Source organism: Thyridium curvatum (assembly GCF_004353045.1).
Source record: "Thyridium curvatum strain D216 chromosome Unknown NODE_10_length_634906_cov_78.760910, whole genome shotgun sequence".
Taxonomy (NCBI): Eukaryota; Fungi; Ascomycota; class Sordariomycetes; order Thyridiales; family Thyridiaceae; genus Thyridium; species Thyridium curvatum.
The window spans coordinates 608,182-634,906 of record NW_022156765.1 but is presented as its reverse complement, the minus strand read 5'-3'; the positions used below and the strand labels follow the sequence as shown (position 1 = coordinate 634,906).

The 26,725-nt window shown below is 35.3% G+C and overlaps 2 protein-coding genes across 2 annotated transcripts; one reads left to right on the top strand and one right to left on the bottom strand.

The window, feature by feature from the left end:
- Nucleotides 1-16,798: 16,798 nt before the first annotated feature.
- E0L32_002621 (uncharacterized protein) lies at nucleotides 16,799-17,509 on the top strand (the record flags this gene model as incomplete). Its single annotated transcript, XM_031136831.1, has 1 exon — nucleotides 16,799-17,509. One exon carries the CDS (start codon nucleotides 16,799-16,801, stop codon nucleotides 17,507-17,509), a length of 711 nt encoding a protein of 236 aa, XP_031000475.1.
- Nucleotides 17,510-17,956: 447 nt separating this feature from the next.
- On the bottom strand, nucleotides 17,957-26,479 carry E0L32_002620 (uncharacterized protein; the record flags this gene model as incomplete). Its single annotated transcript, XM_031136830.1, has 10 exons — nucleotides 17,957-19,117; nucleotides 19,199-22,753; nucleotides 22,814-24,754; nucleotides 24,800-24,885; nucleotides 24,946-25,016; nucleotides 25,077-25,167; nucleotides 25,232-25,574; nucleotides 25,651-25,932; nucleotides 25,984-26,193; nucleotides 26,258-26,479. The coding sequence occupies 10 exons, from the start codon at nucleotides 26,477-26,479 to the stop codon at nucleotides 17,957-17,959; spliced, it is 7,962 nt and encodes a 2,653-aa protein (XP_031000474.1).
- Nucleotides 26,480-26,725: the final 246 nt, after the last annotated feature.

Genomic DNA, 26,725 nt, shown 5'->3' with positions numbered 1-26,725 from the left:
AGTTAAAAGAGATATAATAAATATAATATCTATATTCTAAAGATATTATAATAGTTCTTAATAATAAGAATATAATTATTATTATAGATTAATTAAGTATAGTCCTTTAATTATAAAGACTCTTAAGTCTAATAGCTATTAATTATCTTTTATATAAGTCTAAGATCTAGAATTAGTTCTAAACTTTTAAACCTCTTAATTATAATTAAGATCTAGAATTAATTCTAGACTTTTTAATCTCTTAATTATAGTTTAGCCTATAGCTAGCTAATAAATTAACTTATTTAGATATCTATATATATAAATTTATAAGTCTAAATATATAAGCTATTTAATTATAATAGATATAATTAAATTATTATAATAAATAGTCTCTTAATAATAAGTAATCTATTCTATAAGCTCTAATCTAATAATAATATACTTTAAGATTATTATTAAGAGACTGTCTTAAATATATATAAAATAGTCTATTCTTCTATTATTAACTCTCTTAAGTCTATCTCTTATACTTATTTATATTAAGACTCTTAAGTATATTCTTTATTAAGACTTCTAAGTCTCTTCTCTATAAAATAATCTAATATAAAATCAATCTATATATTTAAGATTATTAAAGAGATATTAATCTTTCTTATCTCTATAATATCTAATAAGAAGAATAGATAACTCTTTAATAAAGTTAAAGAGTTTATCTTTTCTAAGTCTAATTTAAATAAATTATATAAAGTTATTAAAGAAATTAATAATATTAATAATTATAGTCTTTTAGGTTTTAAATATAACTTATTAAAGACTATTAATATTATAAAACTACTTAAAAGTCTAACTATTCTTAAAGAGATATAATCTAATAATCTAAATCTTAATTATCTCTTTAGTATTAAGAAATATTAATTATAGTTAGAATATTTAAGAAAGATAGTTAAATATCTTTAAAAAAGAAAGAAGAAATAGAACTAATAGTAGTTTTATTATATTAATAGTTGTTTTAATAGGGTTATAAATTAAATATATATAATTTATATAAATTATTATTTAAATTTTAACTAGCTTAATTTTAGATATTTACTAGGCTTTTCTTAATAATCTTTATAGTAAGAGATTTATTACTACCTATCTATTTATTTTATTTATTTTTAGTATATCTATTAGATATAAGCTAAGTTATACTATTAATATAATATCTATCTATTTTATTTATTTTTAATATATCTATTAGATATAAGTTAAGTTATACTATTAATATAATATAGTTAAAAGAAATATAATAAATATAATACCTATATTCTAAAGATACTATAATAATATTTAATAATAAGAATATAATTATTATTATAGATTGATTAAGTATAATCCTCTAACTATAAAGACCCTTAAGCCTAATAACTACTAACTATCTTTAATATAGATCTAAGGCCTAGAATTAGTTCTAGACTTTTAAATCTCTTAACTATAGTTTAGCCTATAGCTAGTTAATAAGTTAATTTATTTAAATATCTATATATATAAGTTTATAAGTCTAGATATATAAGCTATCTACTTAATAATAATAGATATAACTTAATTATTATAATAAATAATCTCTTAATAATAAGTAATCTATTCTATAAGCTCTAATATAATAATATACTTTAAGACTATTACTAAGAGATTATCTTAAATATATATAAAATAATCTATTCTTCTACTCTCTTAAGTCTATCTCTTATACTTATCTATATTAAGACTCTTAAGTATATTCTTTATTAAATAATCTAATATAATATTAATATATATATCTAAGACTAAAGAGATATTATTCTTTCTTATTCCTATAATATCTAATAAAGAGAATAGATAACTCTTTAATAAAGTTAAGAAGTTTATCTTTTCTAAATCTAATTTAAATAAATTATATAGGATTACTAAAGAAATTAATAATATTAATAACTATAGCCTTCTAGGCTTTAAATATAGCCTATTAAAGATTATTAATATTATAAAGCTACTTAAGAGTCTAATTATTCTTAAAGAAATATAATCTAATAATCTAAATCTTAACTATCTCTTTAATATTAAGAAATATTAGCTATAGCTAGAATATCTAAGAAAGATAGTTAAGTATCTTTAGAGAAGAAAGGAGGAATAGAACTAGTGCTATACTGTATGTATATATTATTTTACTATATTAATAGTTGTTTTAATAGGATTATAAATTAAATAGAGTTAATAGAAGTTATTTAAATAACTTATATATAAGATTCTAATTAATTAATTAATTAATCTAATATTATAGAATCATACTATAGTTATAAACTCTCTAAGCGGGCTATTACTATCTATAATAATAAGAAGCTAGAGCCTAGAATATAGTATTATATTATAGAGTATATTAAGAATATTAATAAAGTTTTAGTTAACTATAAACTTATAGATATTACTATTACTATTTTAAAATTATAATAGTCTTACTAATTAGTAGTAATAGTTAGTTTTCTTTATAGAATAAATAGAAGAATATTAAAAGAGGCTAAAGTAGTTAAGATTTAGAAGTAGCTTTTCTATAAGACTCTTAAGTAAGTATATAGGTTTATTAGATTAATTAGATTTTATTAAATTTAAATTAAGAACTATACTATTATTATAAAGCTACTTTTTAAGCTTATATATAAGAATACTATATTTACTTAGAAAAAAGAGGAATAATAAGCTTTTAAAACCCTTAAGAAGATATTAATAAAGCCTTTTATTCTGATTCTACTAGACTATACTAATAGAGATATAATCATTCTTATTATAAATATAAGCCTTAAAGAATAGAGAGTGGTTCTTATATAGATTAGTAATAATAAGTATTTATAAATCTACTATAAGAGTAATATCTAATTAACTATTAAAACTAAGTATAATACTATTAAGTAGAAGTATTATAGAGTACTATTTACTTTAAAATATTTATATCTAGCTATTTATTATTTCTTATTATATCTATTAAGTATAAGCTAAGTTATACTATTAATATAATATAATTAAAAGAGATATAATAAACATAATATCTATATTCTAAAGATATTATAATAATTCCTAACCCTCTTAGAGGATTTATAACCATAATATGAATCTATAGTATTAGATTGATTGATTGATTAGAACCTTATATACAAGTCATTTAAGTGGCTTTTATCAACTCTATTTAATTCATAACCCCACCAGAACAACTATTAATACAGTGAAACTATATATATATATAGTGCAGCACCAGTCCTATTCCTCCTTTCTTCTCTAAAGACACTTAACTATCTTTCTTAGATATTCTAGCTATAGCTAGTATTTCTTAATATTAAAGAGTTGATTGAGATTTAGGTTATTAGATTCTATATCTATAAGGATAATCATACTCTTAAGCGGCTTTATAATATTAACAGTCTTTAATAGGCTATATCTAAACCCTAAAAGGCTGTGATTATTAGTATAATTAATTATCTTAGTAGCCTTATATAGTTTGTCTAGATTAGACTTAAAGAAGGTAAACTTCTTAACTTTACTAAAGAGTTGTCTATTCTTCTTATTAGATACTATAAGAATAAGAAAGGATAGTATCTCTTTAGTAGCCTTAGATATATATATTAGTATTATATAAGTGTATATAGATATAGATATATTAAATTGTTTAATAGAGAATATAATTAAGAGTCTTAATATAAATAAGTATAAGAGACAGACTTAAGAGAGCTAGTAGTAAGAGGACAGACTATTTTATATATATTTAAGACAACCTCTTAGTAGTAGTCTTAAAGTATAATATTATAGCTTATAGAGTAGATTGCTTATTACTAAGAGACTATTTATTATAATAATTTAGTTATATCTATTATTAAATAGATAGCTTATATATCTAGACTTATAAACTTATATATATAGATATCTAGATAAGTTGACTTATTAATTAGTTATAGGCTAAACTATAGTTAAGAGGTTAAAAAGTCTAGGACTAATTCTAGGCCTTAACTATAGTTAAGAGGTTTAAAAGTCTAGGACTAATTCTAGGCCTTAGATCTATATTAGAGATAATTAGTAGCTATTAGACTTAAGAGCCTTTATAATTAGAAGACTATACTTAATCAATCTATAATAATAATTATGTTCTTATTATTAGGTATTATTATAGTGTCTCTAGAATATAGATATTATGTTTATTATATCTCTTTTAACTATATTATATTAATAGTATAACTTAGCTTATATCTAATAGGTATATTAAAAATAAATAAAATAGATAGATAGATAATAATTTCTAATAATAAGAATATAATTATTATTATAGATTAATTAAGTATAGTCTTCTAACTATAAAGGCTCTTAAGCCTAATAGCTATCTCTAATATAGGTCTAAGGCCTAGAATTAGTCCTAGACTTTTAGGCCTCTTAACTATAATTAAGACCTAGAATTAGTTCTAGACTTTTTAACCTCTTAATTATAGTTTAGTTAAACTTCTATAACTAGTTAATAAGTTAACTTATCTAGATATCTATATATATATAAGTTTATAAGTCTAGATATATAAGCTATTTAATAATAAATAGTCTCTTAATAATAAGTAATCTATCCTATAAGTTCTAATATAATAATATACTTTAAGATTATTACTAAGAAGCTATCTTAAATATATATAAAATAATCTATTCTCTTATTACTCTCTTAAGTCTATCTCTTATACTTATCTATATTAAGACTCTTAAGCATATTCTTTATTAAGACTTCTAAGTCTCTTCTCTATTAAATAATCTAATATAAAATCAATCTATATATCTAAGATTAAAAAGATATTAATCTTTTTTATCTCTATAATATCTAATAAGAAGAATAGATAGTTCTTTAATAAAGTTAAAAAGTTTATCTTTTTTAAGTCTAATCTAGATAAATTATATAAAGCTATTAAAAGAATTAATAATATTAATAACTATAGTCTTCTAGGCTTTAGATATAGTCTATTAAAGACTATTAATATTATAGAGCTACTTAAAAGTCTAATTATTCTTAAAGAGATATAATCTAATAATCTAAATCTTAACTATCTCTTTAATATTAAGAAATACTAACTATAGCTAGAATATCTAAGAAAGATAATTAAGTATCTTTAAAGAAGAAAGGAGGAATAGAACTAATAGTAGTTTTACTATATTAATAGTTGTTCTAATAGGGTTATAAATTAAATAGAGTTAATAGAAGCTATTTAAATAACTTATATATAAGATTTTAATTAATTAATTAATCTAATACTATAGAATTATATTATAATTATAAATCCTCTAAGAGGATAAAATATTTATATTATTATCTTTATAGTATTTATTTTATATTAGAAATAGATATAATAATTCTAGTATATTAACTAAATAGAATTATAACTAATCTATTAGAAGTAGTTCTTAATAACTAGATTATCTAGATTAAGATATTTAATTTTAAGATTAAATATATTAAAGACTATTAGAATATAATAATAAACATTATATTAAGATATCCTATTATTAATTAGAATAGGCTTAATAAGAAAATAGAAGAAGATCTCTTTAAATTTATAAAGTATTAAATCCATTTAAATAAGTTAAAAGAGAAGAAAGAACCTTTAAACCCTAAAAAAAAGTAGATAGAAGAGTCTAAAGAGATTATATACTATCTTACTTATCTAAAGATGTTAATTAGATTAATAACTATTAAGAACTATTATTAGTTTATTAAAAAAGTATTAAAATACTAGATTATAAATTAGATTCTTTAATATTAAAGAACTTATAAATATAACTAATAAAGAGTTATTAACTCTAATTAATAATAAGCTATTATTATTAGAAATACTTATATCTATAGAGACTATTATAAATAAGAAGTTATTATTAGCTTTATTTAATATTACTACTACTAAATAATAATAAGAAGAGAGATTAGCAATATAATTAGAGGCTATATCCTCTATTAATAATAGAACTCTTAATAATTTAAAGATAATAAAGTCTATATAGTATCTTCTACTATATCCTTCTAGAAACTCTATATAGATATTTAGTATCTATTTAAAGTAGAAGAAAAGACTTATATTATTAAAGTAAGATATAATCTAATAGATTATATAGAAGTCTAGACATTCTTCTCTATTAATTTTAAGAAGATTAGAAAGTTTATTTATAAAAAGATTATCTATTAATATAGACTATCTATAGTTCTTATAGTTAATAAAGGATTAGAATTTAAATATAAAGTCTTATAACTATTAGTTAGTAAAGAATTTTAATATTACTAGATATTATATCTCTTCTTATAATACTAAAGCTAATAGAATTATTAAGACTAATTATATTCTAATTACTTTATTAATTACTAAGATAATAAAAGAAATATTAAGAAATTAGTTTAAGTTATTACTAGTAATACTCTTTATTAATTAAACTACTAAAAAAGCTTCTTATAGAAAGACTCTATTTAAATTAGTCTATAGATATTAGCCTATTCTTCTAATTAAGATTATAATTTTATTCTAGTAAGTTTTTAATTAAAGAGATAGTATAATTATTAAAAAACTACTCTAAGAATAGATTAGGATACTTAAAAGAAAATCTAATAATATTAAAGCTATTATTAAAGCTATAGTAGAATATTAAAGAAAGCTAGCTAAAAGAAGATAGAATATTAATTAATATTATTAATAACTAGCTAATAAAGCTCTAAAGTCTAGAGATCTTATTCTATTATTTAATAATACTTAGTAAATATATATATTAATAAATATTAAGTTAATATATTATTAATAAGAACTATATATTATTAAAGCTATTAAGAATAAGAATATATCTATCCTTAAGATACTTAATAAGATTAAGTTAAAGAATACTTTTAATAGCTAATATCTTAAGAAGTTTATTAGATTAAATAAAAAATATTAGAAATCTATTAATAAGAAGTTCTTTAAGATATATAGATAATCTTAATAAGATATTAAGAATTAAGCTTTATAGTCTAATATAGATAAGTCTAAGATAAAAGATATTAAAGATATAGGCTTATATAGCTTTAATTAAGAAGAGGAAGACTTAAAGAACTAGGGCTATATAGCTCTAGATATAAAAGAAATCTTCTTTAATATTCTACTTAAAAGTTAGATATAATAATAACTTTTATTATCTAATCTACTATATTCTATAGATATAAATACTAAATCTTAAAGATATATAGAGTTTTAATATAGTTTTAGTCTTTATTAATAGTTCTAGACTCTTAGAATAAGAAATAGTTAAATAAGAAAGAAATAACTAATATTAAAAGAGAAAAGTAAAGCTTCTTAATAAGATATCTAGAAAAGTAAAATAATATATAATATGATAAACTCTAATTAATATAATAGACCTATAAAGTATAGAATATAGTAAAGTAAAGAGAAGAAAATTATAAAAATATAAAAAAATATTATAACTTATTAGATTTAATATTATTATAATAATATTTTTATAATAAGATAGTTTTACTAAAAGAAAATTATATAATTACTCTAATTAAAGTTAAATTAATATATTAAAAGAAAAGTAGATTAATTTTTATAAGAAATATAAGAGTTTTAACTTTTAATTAATATTTTATATTATAGAGTTATTTAGATTTTATAAGTTTTTTATTATCTAAACTTATTTATTAAAAGAGAAAATAAGAAGAATAATAGATATCTAGAAATAAAAACCATCTAATTATATAGAAAAATACTATTTAAATCTAATAGCTAGATCTTATAAGACCCTCTAAAAATTTTATTAAAAGAATATAGAACTAACTAACTACTACTTAATACTATCCTTCTCTTTAATTAGATTTTCTTTCTTTCTATATATTATAGCTCTTATATTAAAGATATAAGAATAAATATACTTATCGTACTACTTTTTCTTAAGAGCTATATTCTTCTTTAACTTCTTCTTTAAGAGAAGATAGTTAAAAGAAGTAATCTAATTATTTAAGATAAGACTATCTTAAGATATTTAATTTATATTAGTCTATAATTTAAGTTAATAAAGTTAATATATATTAGAATTATTAATAAAAGTATACTTATAATAATTAAGATAATAGAGATAGTTTCTATAAGCTTCTTCTTAAAACTAATTAATAGAGATATATTTAAAGAAGGACTATATAATATAGATTAAACCTTTAAGACTATTAGTAATATATTTATAATATTAAAGCTTATAATAAGAATAGAATATAATATTAATAATACTATATAGCTATATAAATAAACTATAGATATATCTCTAATTATTAATAAGATAACTATAGTTATAAACCCTCTAAGAGGATCTTAAAGAGATATAATCTAATAATCTAAATCTTAATTATCTTTTTAATATTAAGAAATACTAACTATAATTAGAATATCTAAGAAAGATAGTTAAGTATCTTTAAAAAAGAAAGAAGAAATAAAACTAATATTATCTATCTATCTATTTTATTTATTTTTAATATATCTATTAAATATAAGTTAAGTTATACTATTAATATAATATAGTTAAAAGAGATATAATAAATATAATATCTATATTCTAAAGATATTATAATAATATTTAATAATAAGAATATAATTATTATTATAGATTAATTAAGTATAATCCTCTAATTATAAAGACCCTTAAGTTTAATAGCTATTAACTATCTTTAATATAGATCTAAGGCCTAGAATTAGTTCTAGACTTTTAAATCTCTTAACTATAATTAAGACCTAGAATTAATTCTAGACTTTTTAATCTCTTAACTATAATTCAGCCTATAGCTAGCTAATAAATCAACTTATCTAGATATCTATATATATAAGTTTATAAGTCTAGATATATAAGGTATTTAATAATAATAGATATAACTAAATTATTATAATAAATAATCTCTTAATAATAAGTAATCTACTCTATAAGTTATAATAATATACTTTAAGACTATTACTAAGAGATTATCTTAAATATATATAAAATAGTTTATTCTTCTACTCTTTAAAGTCTATCTCTTATACTTATCTATATTAAGACTCTTAAGTATATTCTTTATTAAATAATCTTATATAATACTAATATATATATTTAAGACTAAAAAGATATTATTCTTTCTTATTTCTATAGTATTTAATAAGAAGAATAGATAACTCTTTAATAAAGTTAAGAAGTTTATCTTTTTTAAGTCTAATCTAGATAAACTATATAGAGTTATTAAGGAAATTAATAATATTAATAACTATAGTCTTCTAAGCTTTAGATATAGTCTATTAAAGATTATTAATATTATAAAGCTATTTAAGAGTCTGATTATTCTTAAAGAGATATAATCTAATAATCTAAATCTTAACTATCTCTTTAATATTAAGAAATACTAACTATAACTAGAATACTTAAGAAAGATAGTTAAGTATCTTTAAAGAAGAAAGAAGGAATAGGATTAATATTATATTATATATATATATAGTTTTATTATATTAATAGTTATTCTAATAGGATTATAAATTAAATAGAGTTAATAGAAGCTACTTAAATAACTTATATCTATCTATCTATTTTGTTTATTTTTAATATACCTATTAGGTATAAGCTAAGTTATACTATTAATATAATATAGTTAAAAGAGATATAATAAATATAATACCTATATTCCAGAGACACTATGACAGTACCTAATAATAAGAACATAATTATTATTATAGATTGATCAAGCACGGTCCCCTAACCGCAAAGGCCCTTAAGCCTGACAGCTGTCTCTGATGTGGGTCTAAGGCCTGGAATCGGTCCCAGACTTTTGAACCTCTCAACCATAGTTGAGGCCCAGAATCAGTCCCGGACTTTTTGACCTCTCGACCATGGTTTGGCTGGACTCCTGTGGCCGGCCGATAAGTCAACTCATCCAGACGTCCGTATACGCAAGTTTGCGAGCCTGGACGCACAAGCTATTCAACAACAACAGACACAACCAAATTGTCGCAATGAATGGTCCCTTGGCGATGAGCAATCCGCCCTGCAAGCCACAACAATATACTTCAAGGCCACTACTAAGAGGTCGTCTTAAATACGTACAAAATGGTCTGTCCTCCCGCTGTTAGCTCTCTTAAGTCTGTCTCTTATACTCATTTACATCAAGACTCTTGAGCACATTCTCTATTAAACAACCCCATCTATACGTACACATAAATAACTTATATATAAGATCTTAATTAATTAATTAATTTAATATTATAGAATCATACTATAGTTATAAACCCTTTAAGAGGGGAAAACTAATATTATATTATATAGTAGTTTTATTATATTAATAGTTATTTTAATAGAATTATAAATTAAATAGAGTTAATAAAAGCTATTTAAATAACTTATATATAAGATTCTAATTAATTAATTAATTTAATATTATAAAATTATATTATAATTATAAACTCTTTAAGAAAGATTTATAATCTTATTAAAATAATTATTAATATAATAAAATTATATATATCTATTTATTTTATTTATTTTTAATATATCTATTAAATATAAGCTAAATTATACTATTAATATAATATAATTAAAAGAGATATAATAAATATAATATCTATATTTTAAAGATATTATAATAATATCTAATAATAAGAATATAATTATTATTATAGATTAATTAAATATAATCCTCTAACTATAAAGACTCTTAAGTTTAATAGCTATTAACTATCTTTAATATAGATTTAAGACTTAGAATTAATTCTAGACTTTTAAATCTTTTAATTATAATTAATATTTAAAATTAATTCTAAACTTTTTAATCTCTTAATTATAATTTAGCTTATAACTAGCTAATAAGTTAACTTATTTAGATATCTATATATATTAGTTTATAAGACTAGATATATAAGCTATTTAATAATAAATAATCTATTCTATAAGCTTTAATATAATAATCTATCTATTTTATTTATTTTTAATATATCTATTAAATATAAGCTAAGTTATACTATTAATATAATATAATTAAAAGAGATATAATAAATATAATATCTATATTCTAGAGATACTATAATAATATCTAATAATAAGAATATAATTATTATTATAGATTAATTAAGTATAGTCCTCTAACTATAAAGGCCCTTAAGTCTAATAGCTATCTTTAATATAGGTCTAAGACCTAGAATTAATTCTAGACTTTTAAATCTCTTAATTATAGTTAAGATCTAGAATTAGTTCTAGACTTTTTAATCTCTTAATTATAGTTTAGCCTATAGCTAGCTAATAAGTTAACTTATCTAAATATCTATATATATAAGTTTATAAGTCTAGATATATAAGCTATTTAATAATAATAGATATAATTAAATTATTATAATAAATAGTCTCTTAAAGATAAGTAATTTACTCTATAAGCTTTAATATAATAATAATATACTTTAAGACTATTATTAAGAGGTTGTCTTAAATATATATAAAATAATCTATTCTCTTATTACTCTCTTAAGTCTATCTCTTATACTTATTTATATTAAGACTCTTAAGTATATTCTCTATTAAATAATCCTATCTATATATATATATACTTATATAATATTAATATATATATCTAAGACTATTAAAAAGATATTATTCTTTCTTATTTCTATAATATCTAATAAGAAGAATAAGTAACTCTTTAATAAAGTTAAGAAGTTTATCTTTTTTAAGTCTAATCTAGATAAACTATATAAAGCTATTAGAGAAATTAATAATATTAATAATTATAGTCTTCTAGACTTTAGATATAGTCTATTAAAGACTATTAATATTATAGAGCTACTTAAGAATCTAATTATTCTTAAAGAGATATAATCTAATAATCTAAATCTTAACTATCTTTTTAATATTAAGAAATACTAATTATAGCTAGAATATTTAAGAAAGATAGTTAAATATCTTTAGAGAAGAAAGAAGGAATAGAACTAATATTATATTATATATATATATAATTTTATTATATTAATAGTTATTCTAATAGGATTATAAATTAAATAAAGTTAATAAAAGTTATTTAAATAACTTATATATAAGATTCTAATTAATTAATTAATCTAATATTATAGAATTATACTATAGTTATAAATCCTCTAAGAGGGTTTAATATAATAATAATATACTTTAAGACTATTATTAAAAGATTATTTTAAATATATATAAAATAATCTATTCTTCTACTACTCTTTTAAGTCTATCTCTTATACTTATTTATATTAAGACTTCTAAGTCTCTTCTTTATTAAATAATCTAATATATCTAAGATTAATAAGATATTAATCTTTCTTATCTTTATAATATCTAATAAGAAGAATAAATATCTTTTTAATAAGATTAAAGAGTTTACTTTCTTTAAGTTCTATCTAAATAGACTTTATAATTACTAGTAAAATTAATATTATTAATATCTATAGCCTTTTAGTCTTTAAATATAAGCTTTTATAGACTATTAATATAATAAAACTATTTAAAAGTCTATATATTCTTAATATAAAGATATCTAATAATCTAAATCTTAACTAGCTCTTTCATATTAATAAATACTAACTATAATTAAAATACTTAAGAAAGATAGTTAAATATTTTTAAAGAAGAAAGAAGAAATAAGATTAATAGTAATTTTACTATATTAATAGTTATTCTAATAGAATTATAAATTAGATAAAATTAATAAAAGCTATTTAAATAATTTATATATAAGATTCTAATTAATTAATTAATCTAATATTATAGAATTATACTATAGTTATAAACCCTCTAAGAGAGAAAACTATATATATATATATAGTATAGTATTAATTCTATTTCTTCTTTCTTCTTTAAAGATACTTAATTATCTTTCTTAGATACTCTAGCTATAACTAATATTTATTAAAATAAAAGAGCTAGTTAAGATTTAGATTATTAAATATCTTATTCTTAAGAATAGTTATATTCTTAAGTAGTTCTATAATATTAATAATCTTTAATAAGCTATATCTAAATCTTAAAAGACTATATTTATAGTATATCTTAGCTTATATTTAATAGATAGAATAAAAAATAAATAATATATAACTAAATAGTCTTTCTATAAATAAATGTATACTCTGGATATTAGGTATAAAGTTATATTAGGTCTGATTTAGACTAGATTCCTCTAGCTATCTTACACAACCAGCCTCCTCTAGAAGAAGAGGGGAGAACACAACAATACAGATAATTCACGGTCCAACACAAGATCCTAAGTTTCGTACCGGTACCACTATGGCGGTTTGGTCCATAGAGCCCACTTTTGCGCCGGGACCATCTTGACAGGGTGGCGCTCAAAGCTCTCGTCAAATGCCTCGCGGAGTGCATGACGGCTGTGTCATTGGCGAACAACATGTCGCCACTCTCTAGAGGTATACAGACATGGTTTGCGTTGGTGATGAACTGAATAGCATCTGTCGCCTCAATCTATGCTGCCGTTAGGGCCGGTAGGTTCGGATCGCACTCGGCGTCATCAGGGAGGTCAGGCCCAACGCCCTGATCGGCACGTCCACCAAGCCCGGCGCCTTCACCGAGGAGGTCGTCAGAGAGATGGCCCGGCATCACGACCGGCCCATCGTCATGCCCCTGTCGAACCCCACACGTCTGCATGAGGCCAGGCCCGCCGACATCCTTAGGTGGACTGACGGCAGGGCCCTTATCGCTGCGGGATTGTCTGCTGACTCTGTTAAGGGAGCTTAGGATAAGGATAGAAAGGAAGTAATAATTAAGATTACTAAGTATAATAACTTAGTCGTCTTTCTAGGCATCAGGCTTAGTGTTATACTGAGCTAGTCTAGGCTTATTATAGAGAAGATGCTTATTATAGCTATTAAGAGTGTAGTAGAGATAAGCTCTATTCTTAAGGATCTAACTATATTCTTACTATTAGATATAGATATTATCTAGGTTATAAGTATATAGATGGTATATAAGATTATATAGACTGTTATTTAGAATGGTCTGGCTATAAAGAAGGGTATATCTTAGGATGATAAGAAGCTAGAGAAGTAGATTAGAGAGTAGATATAGGATCCTATATATAGGCTGCTTAAGCTTATAGATAAGACTAAGACTAGTAGGCTAGTATAAGATAAGATAAGGATGATTAGAAGCTTAGGTTAGATTAATAATAAGTAGCCTGCTTATACTAAGAGAGATTTCTAGATACTATAGTATTATAATACTAGCTCTATAATATTATAGGTATATAGTATAAAGATTAGTAAATCAGCTATAAAGTCTTAAGACTTTAAACTCTAGATTAAATTATATCTCTATAATATTCACTCTTAGCCATCTTAAAGTGTTTAACGCCCTTACTATATACTCTAGTCTTAGTATTAATATTAATCTAGCTAATATATTTAGTAGTTAGTATATCACTAAAGAGCTTAGTAATCTTCTTAAGACTCTTCTCACCCTATTTTATACCTATTTTAGTCAGTAACTTTTAAGGGTCTTATAAATAGAAAATAATAAGAACTTATAGTCTTAGAAAGGAAGAAAAAGTATAAACAGCTAGTAAAGATATTAGTATAAATAAAGAAGATATAAAACCTCTAGCCTATATCTATTAATATAATTAGTATGACCTATAAGAGTACAATTATTATAACAGTCTTAATAAAGACAGTAAACACCAGGCCCTTAGACTATAGAAATATAGGAAATAGCTCTAATAGCATGATATAGATTATTAAGTTAAAGAAGATGATAAATACATCTAAGTATAAGAAGATAAATATAATAGATGCCTATATATCAGCCTGCTATAAAGAGGTCTGTGCCTGTGCCTACACCCTACCGCCTAAGAAGCTATAGACAGTACTTAGTGTTATATAGATAGAGATAATAGCTATAAGCACCACTAAGCCTATCTATATAGTATATATATATAGCCACTAGTCTGCTATAATAAGTAGATAGATAATAGCATCTAGCATGCCTATTATACTGTATATATCACTAATAAGCAGTAATATACAGCCTATAAAGCCAATCATAATATAGAAGATATTCTAATAGTTCTAGATTACTAGAGCTCCTAATAGCTATCTATATATAAGGATAAAGACAGTCATAATAGTATAGTAGGTAAAGTACTATAAGAATATAGTTACTAGGGCTAAAGCCTAGCTACCGCCCTACTATAAATACTTAAGAACGAGCTACTATTAGATCTAGATAATCTCCTATACAATAAGATCCTAGCTAGAGATATTAGTACTAGAGTAGAGATAGATAAGGACTATTAGTATTTAAATATCAGTAATATATTTTAAGAAGGGAGTAATAAGAATAAAAGTTTAATATAAAGAAAGACAGCTTAATCTACCTACTTCAGCCTTCTTAATATAGTCTTATATAATAACTATTTAATAGACCTTAATTAGCTTTTTATTTATAATAAGAGGCATAATAATAAGGCTTATAACTTATATTAATATAGTAAGAAAGATATAAACAGCATCATAATCATAAGTATAATAAGAATAAGAATCTATATCATAAGTAGGATCCTCTATATAGCTAATCCTATAACAAACACACCTATATACCTAACCTAGTTAGCAAGTCTGAACCTACTAGCCTATATCATGTCCTATAGGCTGACAAGAAAGCCCTGATGCTACAGCAACACTACCTCAGCAATATACACAGACATGACAGCAATGATCTACCCACACACAAGCCCGCCAAGCAGGCGGCCCGCGATCATCATGCCCACGTGCACGGCACCGGCCTGCAGCGCCGCGGCGACGATGGTCAGCACGGCGGCGAGGCACAGCGTGTACTTGCGGCTGTAGCGGTCGGCGAGGTAGCCCACGGTGAAACCGCCGATGGCCTGCCCGGCCACCCTGTGATGCCATACCTGTTGAAGCGTAGCGAAATTTTGTCTCGATCGGCGAGGTTAAGAGGACGGTGGCATCTTGGAGGCACGACTTTATAGTCTTTGAATCTTCAGATGGTGGAAGTACTCAGTCAGTTATACCGGCTCTAGCATGTTGAAGGCGTCGAGACTGACGTGTCAAACACCCATTCCTTAGTGAGGGTCTTCACAATATCTGGTCGCTTTGCTGCCAGTATATTGTACAGATTCCAAGTAGTGTCGCGCCACTCTTCGCTGTGGCGGCGAGACAATAGAGACCCGTAATTTCACAGTTGTCGGTGTAGAAGGACTGCAATTGCGCTCAGCGTGTGATAGAGCAAGGCAACTGAACAAACATACTAGTGCTGAATTAGTAAAACCGGGAGGTACAGCAGGTTGAGAGGCAGACTTCTCGTCGGGGACATTGACAACATGGGCTGTGGATTTCGTCAGAGTTAATCTTGACTGGCCGGCTGGTCTCCTGGGGCGCTTACTTAGCACATACACCCCAAGGTCCAGATCGTATCAAGTTCGGCCACACCTTAACTTACGTCTCCCTAGACTTTCAATATACCTACAACAACCGACCTACATAGAGGGACAAGGCTCCAATCACCAATTCTCCCCAAGAACTCTATCCTAAGGAGAAACAGCTCTATATGGACTTGCTGTACAGCGCGAGAGGGCTGAAAGTCACGGATCAACATGACGTCATATACGCTTCTCTGGGAAGCCCCCTCGCCTCTGATCAGGATGGAGAACTGATGATCGAATCCGACTACAACGAACCGCCTGACCGGTTGTATATCAGAGCGGCCCATGCACTACTTCTCAACCCTTGCGAGGCGCCCCAGATACTTCTTCGCGCTGTGCATGGGACCAAAGAAAAACTCCATGATGATGTTTCCGTCATGGGTTCCGCGCTGGTCGACGTTCTCGGACATCGATGCCCAGCCTCTGCCATTGACCTATACCTACGACCATCGCCTGAAGCCATATGCTGCAGGAGGCTACGGGTCAGCATTCGCGGTCCATATCAGCTCGGATTACATCATCAGCGTGACTGGATCGATTGTTGACGTTGTGGCCTGGACATCACTGGCACTCAAGGTCGAAAATCTCCGGAGTAATGTCCACCTCTGGAAGCCTCGCTTCAGGGACAGTAAATTATCTGCTATAGAAACAACCTGGTTGTCGCTGCTCGATCAGGCGGAGCAAAGCCCCGAGAGTCTTGTGTCAGACCTCAGTCTGACAGTGGTCCGCGGGCACCAAACCTCTTCAGACTATGTACAGAATTTCCTGGCATATTGTGAGCTCGTTCGTAAGTTGGCTGGCTCGGAAGGAGACTCTCCATTTCCATCGCCTAGCCCTGGAGAGTTTTCGCCTTCGGATGGAGAGTGGGCTCTGACAAGATGTCGGGATCGGCGCATTGCCTATACTGCTAACAAAAGAATGGCGCTGGTGCCATTGGTAGCCGAAGATGAGGATGTTTGTTGCGTTGTCAAGGGTATGGCTACACCAGTTATCCTTCGACCAACGTCAAAGGATACGTACCAACTTGTGGGAGATGCATATGTGAATGGGATCATGAACGGCGAGCTGTTGTAGTCAGGCGCGGGAGGATCACTTGAATGGAAGACAATACGACCACAGTAGGAAGTATAGTCAGAATGGCAACGGTTTTCTTTTAGCAATTAACACCAAGTCAGGGTCGGGTATTAACGTGAGCCAGAGCGTCTTCACCGAAGCTCTAACACTCAGCAACGTTCAGGTTGGCACTCTAGCTTAGGTCCTCAGCCCAATGGCTGATGAGTTGTGGATGCCGGAGGTGCTGTCGGGCAGTAATGCACCCCGGACTGAGACCAATTTAACGCCAGTAAAGCTGCTATACATTGCAATTGCTATGATCCAGTCAAAGACTCAAAACTTCTTATTGCATAATGCTAAAGTGGACAATGTTAATTTTCCTATTCATAACCCATCCCTTAGTGTAGTGTCTGGAGAATTCGATCGTGAAGTCACAAAGTTTTGATCTGGACAATTATCTTACTTTGGTCAGTCTACATCAAGGAGGGTAGCGCTTCTCGAAACCACCAACTCTCCCACCGTCGAGATGGGCACTCCACCCATGATATCGAACACAGCCAATGGCGCTGCAAAGTCGCGCCGAATCCAGTTACGGAGTTCCACCGCCATCAGGGAATCAACCCCGTAGCTCGACAGTGGCTTGGAGAGCTCGACGTCCTCGGGCGAGATGGACATGGCACGGGCCAGCTTAGCAACAAGGGAGTTGATCACGACCTGAGCCTTCTCTTCCGGGCCATTGGCCGCGCGGAATAATACAGCCGGGTCCGCTGCCTGCCCTGCACTGGCGATGGCATTGCCGCCCGCGATCCGGGAGAACGCTGCGAAAAGAGGACGCTCTAGCAGCGCCGGCGGCTTCTGCCCCTTGGCGAGAAAGTCGGCCGGTGTCCGCAGTCCGACCAGCATCTGGCTCTGCTCTGGACTCTCACTTGGCCTTTCAGGATCGCAGCACAGAGTCAGGAGGGCCATCAGCTCGTGGCCGTCAACCTGCTGCATGTCTTCGCTTGCCAGCCGCTGACGTTGGAAGGCCGCCGTCTCGGCGACAATCCCGATATCCCGCATCCAACCAATATCAAGGGACAAAGCCCTCTGGCCGAGCTCGACGCGGTGTCTCGCTAGGGCATCCTGGAACGTACAGCCCGCTGAGTACTGGGAGGTCGCCGCCTGGCCGACCTGCCCGGCCAGAGACGACAACAAGATGAAAAAGTCGAGATTATTGGGCAAGAGACGATGCAGGTTCCATGCCGTGTCCACCTTGGCTCTGATGGCTAGTTCCCACTGAGCAAGCGTCATGTTCTCAAAGAGGGCATCCTGCAAGACCAACGCCGCATCAATGCACCCCCTGATGGGTGGCATCGTGCGGGCACAGACGTCAAGTACGCCCGACAACGCCGCCTCCGACGCCACATCGCACCGTGGCGCGACGACGCAGACACCTTGCAATTCCAGCGCGGCGATAACCTCGACTGCTTCCTTGGACGATGCTCCAGTCCTGGATGGCACAATGAGATTCCTTGCGCCACGCGCTGCCATCCACTTCATGATGGCCCGACCTATGCCGCCGGACCCCCCTGCAATGAGATACGATGCGTTGCCGTCAAATTCCCAGGGGCGACGATCCAGCAGGTATTTCTATAGAGAGATGACTACGTGTTAGTGAAGGACTCCCGGGATGTGGAGTTGGAGGGAGGAGGTTGGACAGGCGATACTCACGGGGACAATATCCTGAGCGCCCGGCTCGATGACAATGCGACCAATATTCTTTCCGTTCTGGAGCGTTCGGAAGGCCTGCTCGAGCTGACTCGCAGGGAAGCAGTGCACAGGCGCAGGCGTGGCCCCTGTGTCGCGCGTCAACTGCATAACCTTTTGCAGCAGCTCGGCCGTGACCTGGGGGTCCTCAATCATGATCTCGCGCAAGTCTACAGCAGAGAAGCTCACGTTTCTCTCAAAATGGCGCATGGAAAGCCCCGAGTCTGCCAGGATATCGGCCTTGCCTATCTCGACAAACCGCCCGCGTCGAGCAATGCAAGCCCACGAGGCCTGGAGAGCATCCCCCGAGAGCGAGTTGAGTACAACGTCAACGCCGCGTCCATTCGTCACCCGCATGATCCCCTGCGCGAATGACGTGTTGCGACTGTGGAAGATGTGTTGCTCGGGGATGCCCAAGACGTCGACTAGGAAGCGCCTCTTTTCCTCGCTGCCAACGGTCGCGTAGACGACCGCTCCTTGCATCTTGGCAATTGCAATGGCCATTTGGCCGGTGCTTCCCGCTGCCGAGTGGATCAGGACGGTCTCTCCCCTTTTCAGTCGTGCGATGTCCACAAGTGCATGATACGCAGTCATCCCAGGGACGAGGACCGCCGCCGCCGCCGCGAACGAGACGTCGTCTCCGGGAATCTTGATGACCGATGTCGCAAGCGAGCGTGGGTATCGGCGCATGCAGCCAGGTGCAACCATACAGACCCGGTCGCCCACCTGGAAGTCTACGGTGCAATCGTTACCAACTCTGGTGACGATGCCTGCGCAGTCAACCCCAAACGTTCTCTCCTCTAGGCGCCCTAGAGCCTGCAGGACGTCACGGAAGTTCAAACCCCAGGCCCTGGCTTCGATTTCGACCTCGCCGGCCGCTATCTCCAGGCCGTGTTCAATGTCCTCTGTGAAACACAGAGAATCCAGCGTACCAGCCGTCTTTATCGAGAGGGACAGTGCTGGGCCCTCGGACCAAGCTCCTTCGCGGAACTGAGGGGTGAGAAGAGCATTCAATGCCTCGTTGCCGCTGACATCCTCCGTAGCTCTACAGGTCTCGAGGAGTCCGTGGCGTACCACGTACTCTAGCTCTTCAGATGATCGGTCAAGGAACGAAGCTGCGAGTACCCTGACAACGTGCTGTGCGGAGGCCGCCGAGGTTGCCACTTCCGTCTCGATGGCCAAAGTAACGATATGGCTGTCGGCCGCTTCGAGTCTCAAAGAGCGAAAGAACCCCTGTGCTAGACCATAGAACGATGACTGTGGGTCATCAAGGCTCGATTCATTTACCCAGAGTAGCCTTTTGGCGTTCTGCATCAGGTGCTGCATCCATTTCAGTCTGCCTTCGGTCATGGCATAGAGGAATGGAGAATCTAGACTGGCCAGGCACAAAACGACATCGTCCGGACCCTTTTTGCACGCCTGGAACTGCTGCAGGGACAGCATACTACAAGAGTCTGCTCCTGCCCGAGCTCTCATGTAGTCGGAAACACTGTTTGCCATCTCGGTTTGCCTGGTCGATGCTTCGTCGACAACGACCAGGACTTTGTAGTGGAGATCAGCCTGTACCTCCTCCTTTTCCACCGCAGTCGAAACGATGATGCTGCAAATGTGACACCGTGGCTCCTCAAAGTCCTTGAGGACTAGGTCATTGCCGGAGTAGCCGCTTGTCTGCAAGCAGTCATGCCACTGGTCTTCATTCAGGAGAGGCGACATCTTGCGCCATTCCTCGCGTGCCAGCCACCACCCGGGGACCAGACCAAACGAAAAGTTCACCGCCACATCCTCCGGTGCGATCACTTCGAGGATGAGGGCCCGGCCTCCGGGTTTGAGCGCAGTCCGCACGTTCTTCATTGTGCCCACCAGATCCGCTGTGGCATGCAGCACGCTTCCAGCAACAACCAGATCATACGAACCCACCTCGAAGCCTTGACTCTCGAGTGTGCGTTCCAGATCCAGGGTCTTGAAACTTATGCGGCCCTCCAGCGCCTTCCAGCGCTCACGTGCTCGCTCAAAGAACATGGGCGAGATATCGGTGTAGGTGTATTCCGCGAGCCTCAGACCTCCGTGCTCTCTCTCGAGCGACAACAAGGACGTGAGTACATGGCCCGTGAAACCGCCCGTCCCTGCGCCAACCTCGAGGATACGCAGGCCTGGGGTTTCATGCGAGGCAATCTCGAGGAAGGTGTGCATGCGCGTATCGCAGATCTGGGCAAACATGTCTGCGTAGAACACGTCGGCCAGGTCCGAGTCAAAGACAACCTCGAGCGGGTCTTTAGCCCCCAGAAGAATGCTCTTCAGCTCACGCACGACGTTGGTGTGCAGCCTCCAGGGCGGGTGCATGGCTTCTATATGTTGAAGCCGCTGCTCGAGCTGCTCATCGCTCATCGGCGCCTCAAGGTCGTCTCTCGCGGCTGGCTCGAGTGTGTTGATGTGGTGTGTGATCCATGCCATGTGCCGTTCAAGGGATGCGGGCACCTTTTTATGATCCGCGGCCGTCATGGACTTCATCGTCCTATCGAGGACGACGTTCATGACAGAGGTCAATTCAATGTGGTGCGCAAGCATCGTCATCTCATCCTTGACCACACCACCCTTGAAACAGGCTTGTTCTAGCTGCTGCGGGTCGAGCATGCTCAATTGCGGTTTCCACTGGGCTTTGTGCAGGAGTTTTCTCCCCGTTGTGGTTCCCTTGTCCGGTCTCGAAACAGCTACTGTGATCATATGCTCAATAGACATCAGGACTGTCCCGTCGTCAGCGAGCACGTATATGGTGCCATCCTCGCCAGCGTCCCGCTCAGCGTTCGCAATGCCCCAACACGCAAGTGCTTTGGTATGTGGGCTCTGCCATCCGGTTGCCGAGAACCAAGCGTCGATAATTTTGACGGGGACATTGGTTGCTGACGTCGAGGCGAAAGCCTGGGAGCTCGCTCGCAGCATGTGGAACACGTTGTCCAGCACGGCCGGGTGCACCATGCTTGTCGTGTGGAACTGCGTCTTCGTTACGTCAATGCGAGCGACGGCATTGTTCTTCCCGTCCCAGTGGAGGCTTTCGAGCAGTTGGAACCAATCCCCGTATCTCAATCCGTGATCGGCGGCATTGCGGTAAAACACCTGTGAGTCGACCGGCCTTGTGCAAGCCCCAACTGCACGGTCATACCGATGCAACACGTCTTCATCGAGCAGTCTCTTCTCCTGTTGCATACCAGCCTGCTCAAAATCCTCCTCGTATTGTGCTTGAATGCTTGCCGAAAAGCACTGCGACCATTCTTTGTTGCGATAGCAGTATACCCGCACATCGGACCAGGTCGAAGATTTTTCGAATGACTTCTGCACCGGCCGGAGCTCGACAATCGTCTCCGTTCTGTTCTCCCATGTCTCACCTACTACTATGGGACTCAGGAATGATGCTTCCCTGACGGAGTAACCCACAACCGTTCTGTTGATAGGGGCCACTTGAAGAGCGGCTTCCATGGCCATGACAAGCATGCCGGCTGCTGGGTACACAATAGTGTTGCTGATCTAGAGATGTGGGTTAGTGTGATAATCCCTTGGTCTTATCGTGCTGGATCTTGCGCTTACATTATGGTCTGCAAGCCACGGGTCCGACTCGGTGCTCAAGAACTTCCTCCATCTTGGTTCCAGTGGATTCCAATCGGAAACTCGCTCTCCCAGCGTCTCGCCAGTCACGGCTTCGCGCAGTCTGTAATCGCGGCTGATCCGCGACTCTGCCCAGTATCTGTTGGAATGATCAAATGGATATTCGGGGCAGTCAACGAGGAAAGGTCCGCCCTCGTCGACTTGATTCACAGCAGGGATTGACACTGAATGTCCGTGGCCAAACAGCTGGCCGACAAATTCAAGAGTGGTCTCAACTGCGGAGCGGTCCCGGTGCAAGACGCACGAGTATCTGACCCCCTTCGCCCGAGGGCCGGCTGTAGCAAGGGAGTCTGCAATGGGCCGACGTAGGGCAGCTGTCGGCCCTATTTCAACGAGATCTGTGATGTTTCCAAACCATCCGGTTTTCCATGTCGATGGCTGCTGCGACACAGCCCGCACGGCATCGCCAAAGCGAACCGGAGACACCATGTTGTCCACCCAGTACTGAGCTGTCGCCAGTAGGGCCGGCGGGATGCCCTTGCCAGTCACAGTGGATATCATGGGAATGACGGAGCCCGGCGCAGCAGATACCAGCTGCCCCATTTGCTGCCTGTAGCTGTCAGCAATGGCAAGCATAGCAGGCGAGTGATATGCCACGCCGGTCTTCAGCTTTCGAGCGAATATATCATCTTTGTCTGCCTGTTTCTTGACTGCATCGATCGCGCTGTCGGCACCAGACAAGGTACAGTTCAACGGGCTGTTGATGCAAGCCACACAGACGTCTGTAAGACCGACCTTGTCGAGATAGGCTGGGACATCGTTCTCGGCAAGGTTGATTGAGATCATGGCTCCAGCTGTAGAGCTGCTAGCCCGAAGCTTGCCAGCTAGCAGCCCGCGAAAGTAGGAGACTTTGCAGGCCGACTCTAACGATAAGGCGCCGATGGCATACGCAGCAGCTATCTCTCCCGAGGAATGGCCGATGACTGCCTTGGGCACAATCTTGAATGACCTCAATAGCTCTATCAGAGCTAATTGCACTGCTGTCGACAATGGCTGGCTGTACTCTGGGCGGTCAATGGTTTCGCTGTTGCGCAGTTGGTCAAGAAGTCTCCACTGAGACCCAAGACGGCAATATATCTCGCTAATTCGTGTAAGGGTAGCGGCGAATACTGGATACTGGTGGATGAGGTCCCAACCCATGTCCGCGTACTGTGCTCCCTGTCCTGTGAAGACAAATGCCAGGCCGGCACTCTCGGTACTGCGCACCGGCTTGGCCGCCGAGAGGCCGACCTCTTTGACGATGGGCCCGTCAGTGACAATGGCCCATGTTCGCCACAGCATGCGACTTCGTCGGGCGGCCAGCGTATAGGCGAATCGGTCAAGTTTGACGGGATCCCCGACAACATGGTGCTTGAAATAGGCTTGTTGACCTTCAATCACTCGCTTGATGGCTTTCTCGTCCGCGGCAGACCATACAAGAAGCCGAGACTTGCCCGTACCATGACCGTTGGTCCCATTCAGGTGCGTGCTCAATGTGTCATCGCTATATCCATTGGGCTGCTCATCGTTGCCTAGACATTCCCACGTACCATTCTCTCCATTGTTCGATGCATTTGAAGTGGTGCTATTAGAAGCAATGCCGTTCACTGTGGCAGGCGTAGCTGCGCCCGATGATTCTTCATCCCCGTCAGCCTCGTTCTCAAGCGTCGGAACGGATGGCACAAGGCTTGCGGCCACCACGGTGCAATGGTTGCCAACGACGCCACGCTCTTGGAGATAATGGAGCGCATCATCAAGGACGACGTGTGTATTGCTGCCGCCAAAGCCAAAAGAGTTGACGGATATCCGTCGCAGTCCGTCACTTGGCCATGCAATTGCCTGCGTAGGGATCTTCACGCCCAGTTCTGTCAGCTCATGGGGCTTCTATACGGTGCTGTGATGACTTCCAAAGAACAATTGATGACATACTGCAGTGTTGTAAAACTCGAGGTCAATGTCGGGATTGACCTTTTCAAAGAGTGCGTGAGGGGGGATGATGCCCTTCTCAAGGGACACTGCACAGAGCGCAAGCTTGTTCAGCAGATGCAACCGAATAGGGTGCCGGACTCTCTTACCAATGGCCTTTATGACACCTGCGAGGCCGCTACTTCCTTCGAGATGTCCTATATTGGACTTCACCGAACCCCTTGAAATGTCGTGTCAGCAAAGTTGTGCCCAGTAGCATCGCACACTGACGCCAACTTACACATAAAGTGGCTCCAATGCCGACCGCGAGCTTCGGAAGACGCGTCCTATCGCTTTCATCTCAATTGGGTCGCCCACAGGCGTCCCAGTACCTATATCCAAAGATCAGTTTGCAGTCTGGCCAGGGATTGTGACTCGGTCTGAGGCCCATCGTACCATGGGCTTCAACGTATCTCGTCTTGTCAAAGGAAAGCCTAGCCTTCTCATACACGTGCCGTATCAAGTCCTCTTGCGCCCTAGGGTTAGGTTGCGTCAGTGACGGTGTTTGACCATCCTGGTTCGACCCTGTGGCACGGATGACTGCGCGGATCATGTCGTGGTCTCTCAGGGCGGCGGAAAGAGGTTTCAGTAGCACGGCAATAAAACCTTCGCCTCTGGCATAGCCGTTTGCACGATGGTCGAAGCCCCAGCATTTGCTATCAGGCGATAAGAAGCCGAGGTTCGACAAAAATTGGGTGAATGTCGGGGTGAGAATCAAACTGGAGCCAGTAACGAGCGCCTTTGTGGATGTATTGGGGTCAGCCAGGTGATCCATCTGGCATCCTTCTCCCCGACAAGATTGCCATAATACTCACAGCAGATGACTCGCCAGCTCGTAAAGATTGACATGCCATATCCAGTGCAAACAAACTGCTTGAACAAGCCGTATCGATGTGAACGCTGGGCCCCCTGAGGTCGAAGTACCAGCTAACGCGGTTCGAGATAAGGGATGATGCCGTTCCTGTAGCCGCTGTCCTTTCGACATTCTCGGGATCTTGGGATATCATCCGTGACCAATCGTCCGTGAAGGAAGCAGAGAACACCGCGGTTCTCGAGCCCTTGAGCTTATCGACAGAGATGCCCGCTGATAACAGTGACTTGTCAACACCACGAATGCGCAATTGCCTACTCGAACCTGTTCATCTTACCATTCTCGAAGGCACGGTAGGACGTTTCCAGTGTCCATCTCTGCATCGGGTCAAGTGCTTTGCGGCCGGTGCCGTCAGCCCATCGGATTCTATTCCGCGATTCTGGCCAGCAAGAAACGTACCGGCTGCTTCCTTTGTAGAGATCGAGAAAAACGGAGCGTCAAATGCCGCGGGGTCATCGCCGATGAAATGTCCGCCATGGCAGCTGAACTAAGCACAGGGAGAGGTAATGAGCAAATGCTGTTCATCTCGAGCAGTCCGCAATACGACGCACCTTGTTTCGTGTACCAGACACGAACGACTCGGCATTGATGCGGGACTCGGGCCAGCGAGTCATGAGGTTCTTGCGGTTCTGCAGTACATCCCAGAAAGTGTCGACATCGTCTACATCCTGGGGCAGCTTGAACGAGAATCCCACAATGGCAATGTCATCGTCACCAGCGGGGTTGATTCCGGTAGTTGGCCTGTGGTTGGAGTGGCACTCGGTCGTATCCATTGTGTCGGTAACTTAGTAGGGGAAGTTAAGACGAGGATGTGATGGAGTAGCCTGCAGGTGATGCCCTGTCGTTGGTTCACGGACCTTACGTATCGAGTAAAGATTGTTCCCAGATGTCCTCTCTGATTGACGGACGAGGCGCTTTTATTTCCCAACATTCTGGGACACCGACTTTTCAATGTCGCCCGTATCGCACTGATACCCGCAACATCGCGCCCTCACTACCGCCCGTAGTCGGACACTGAA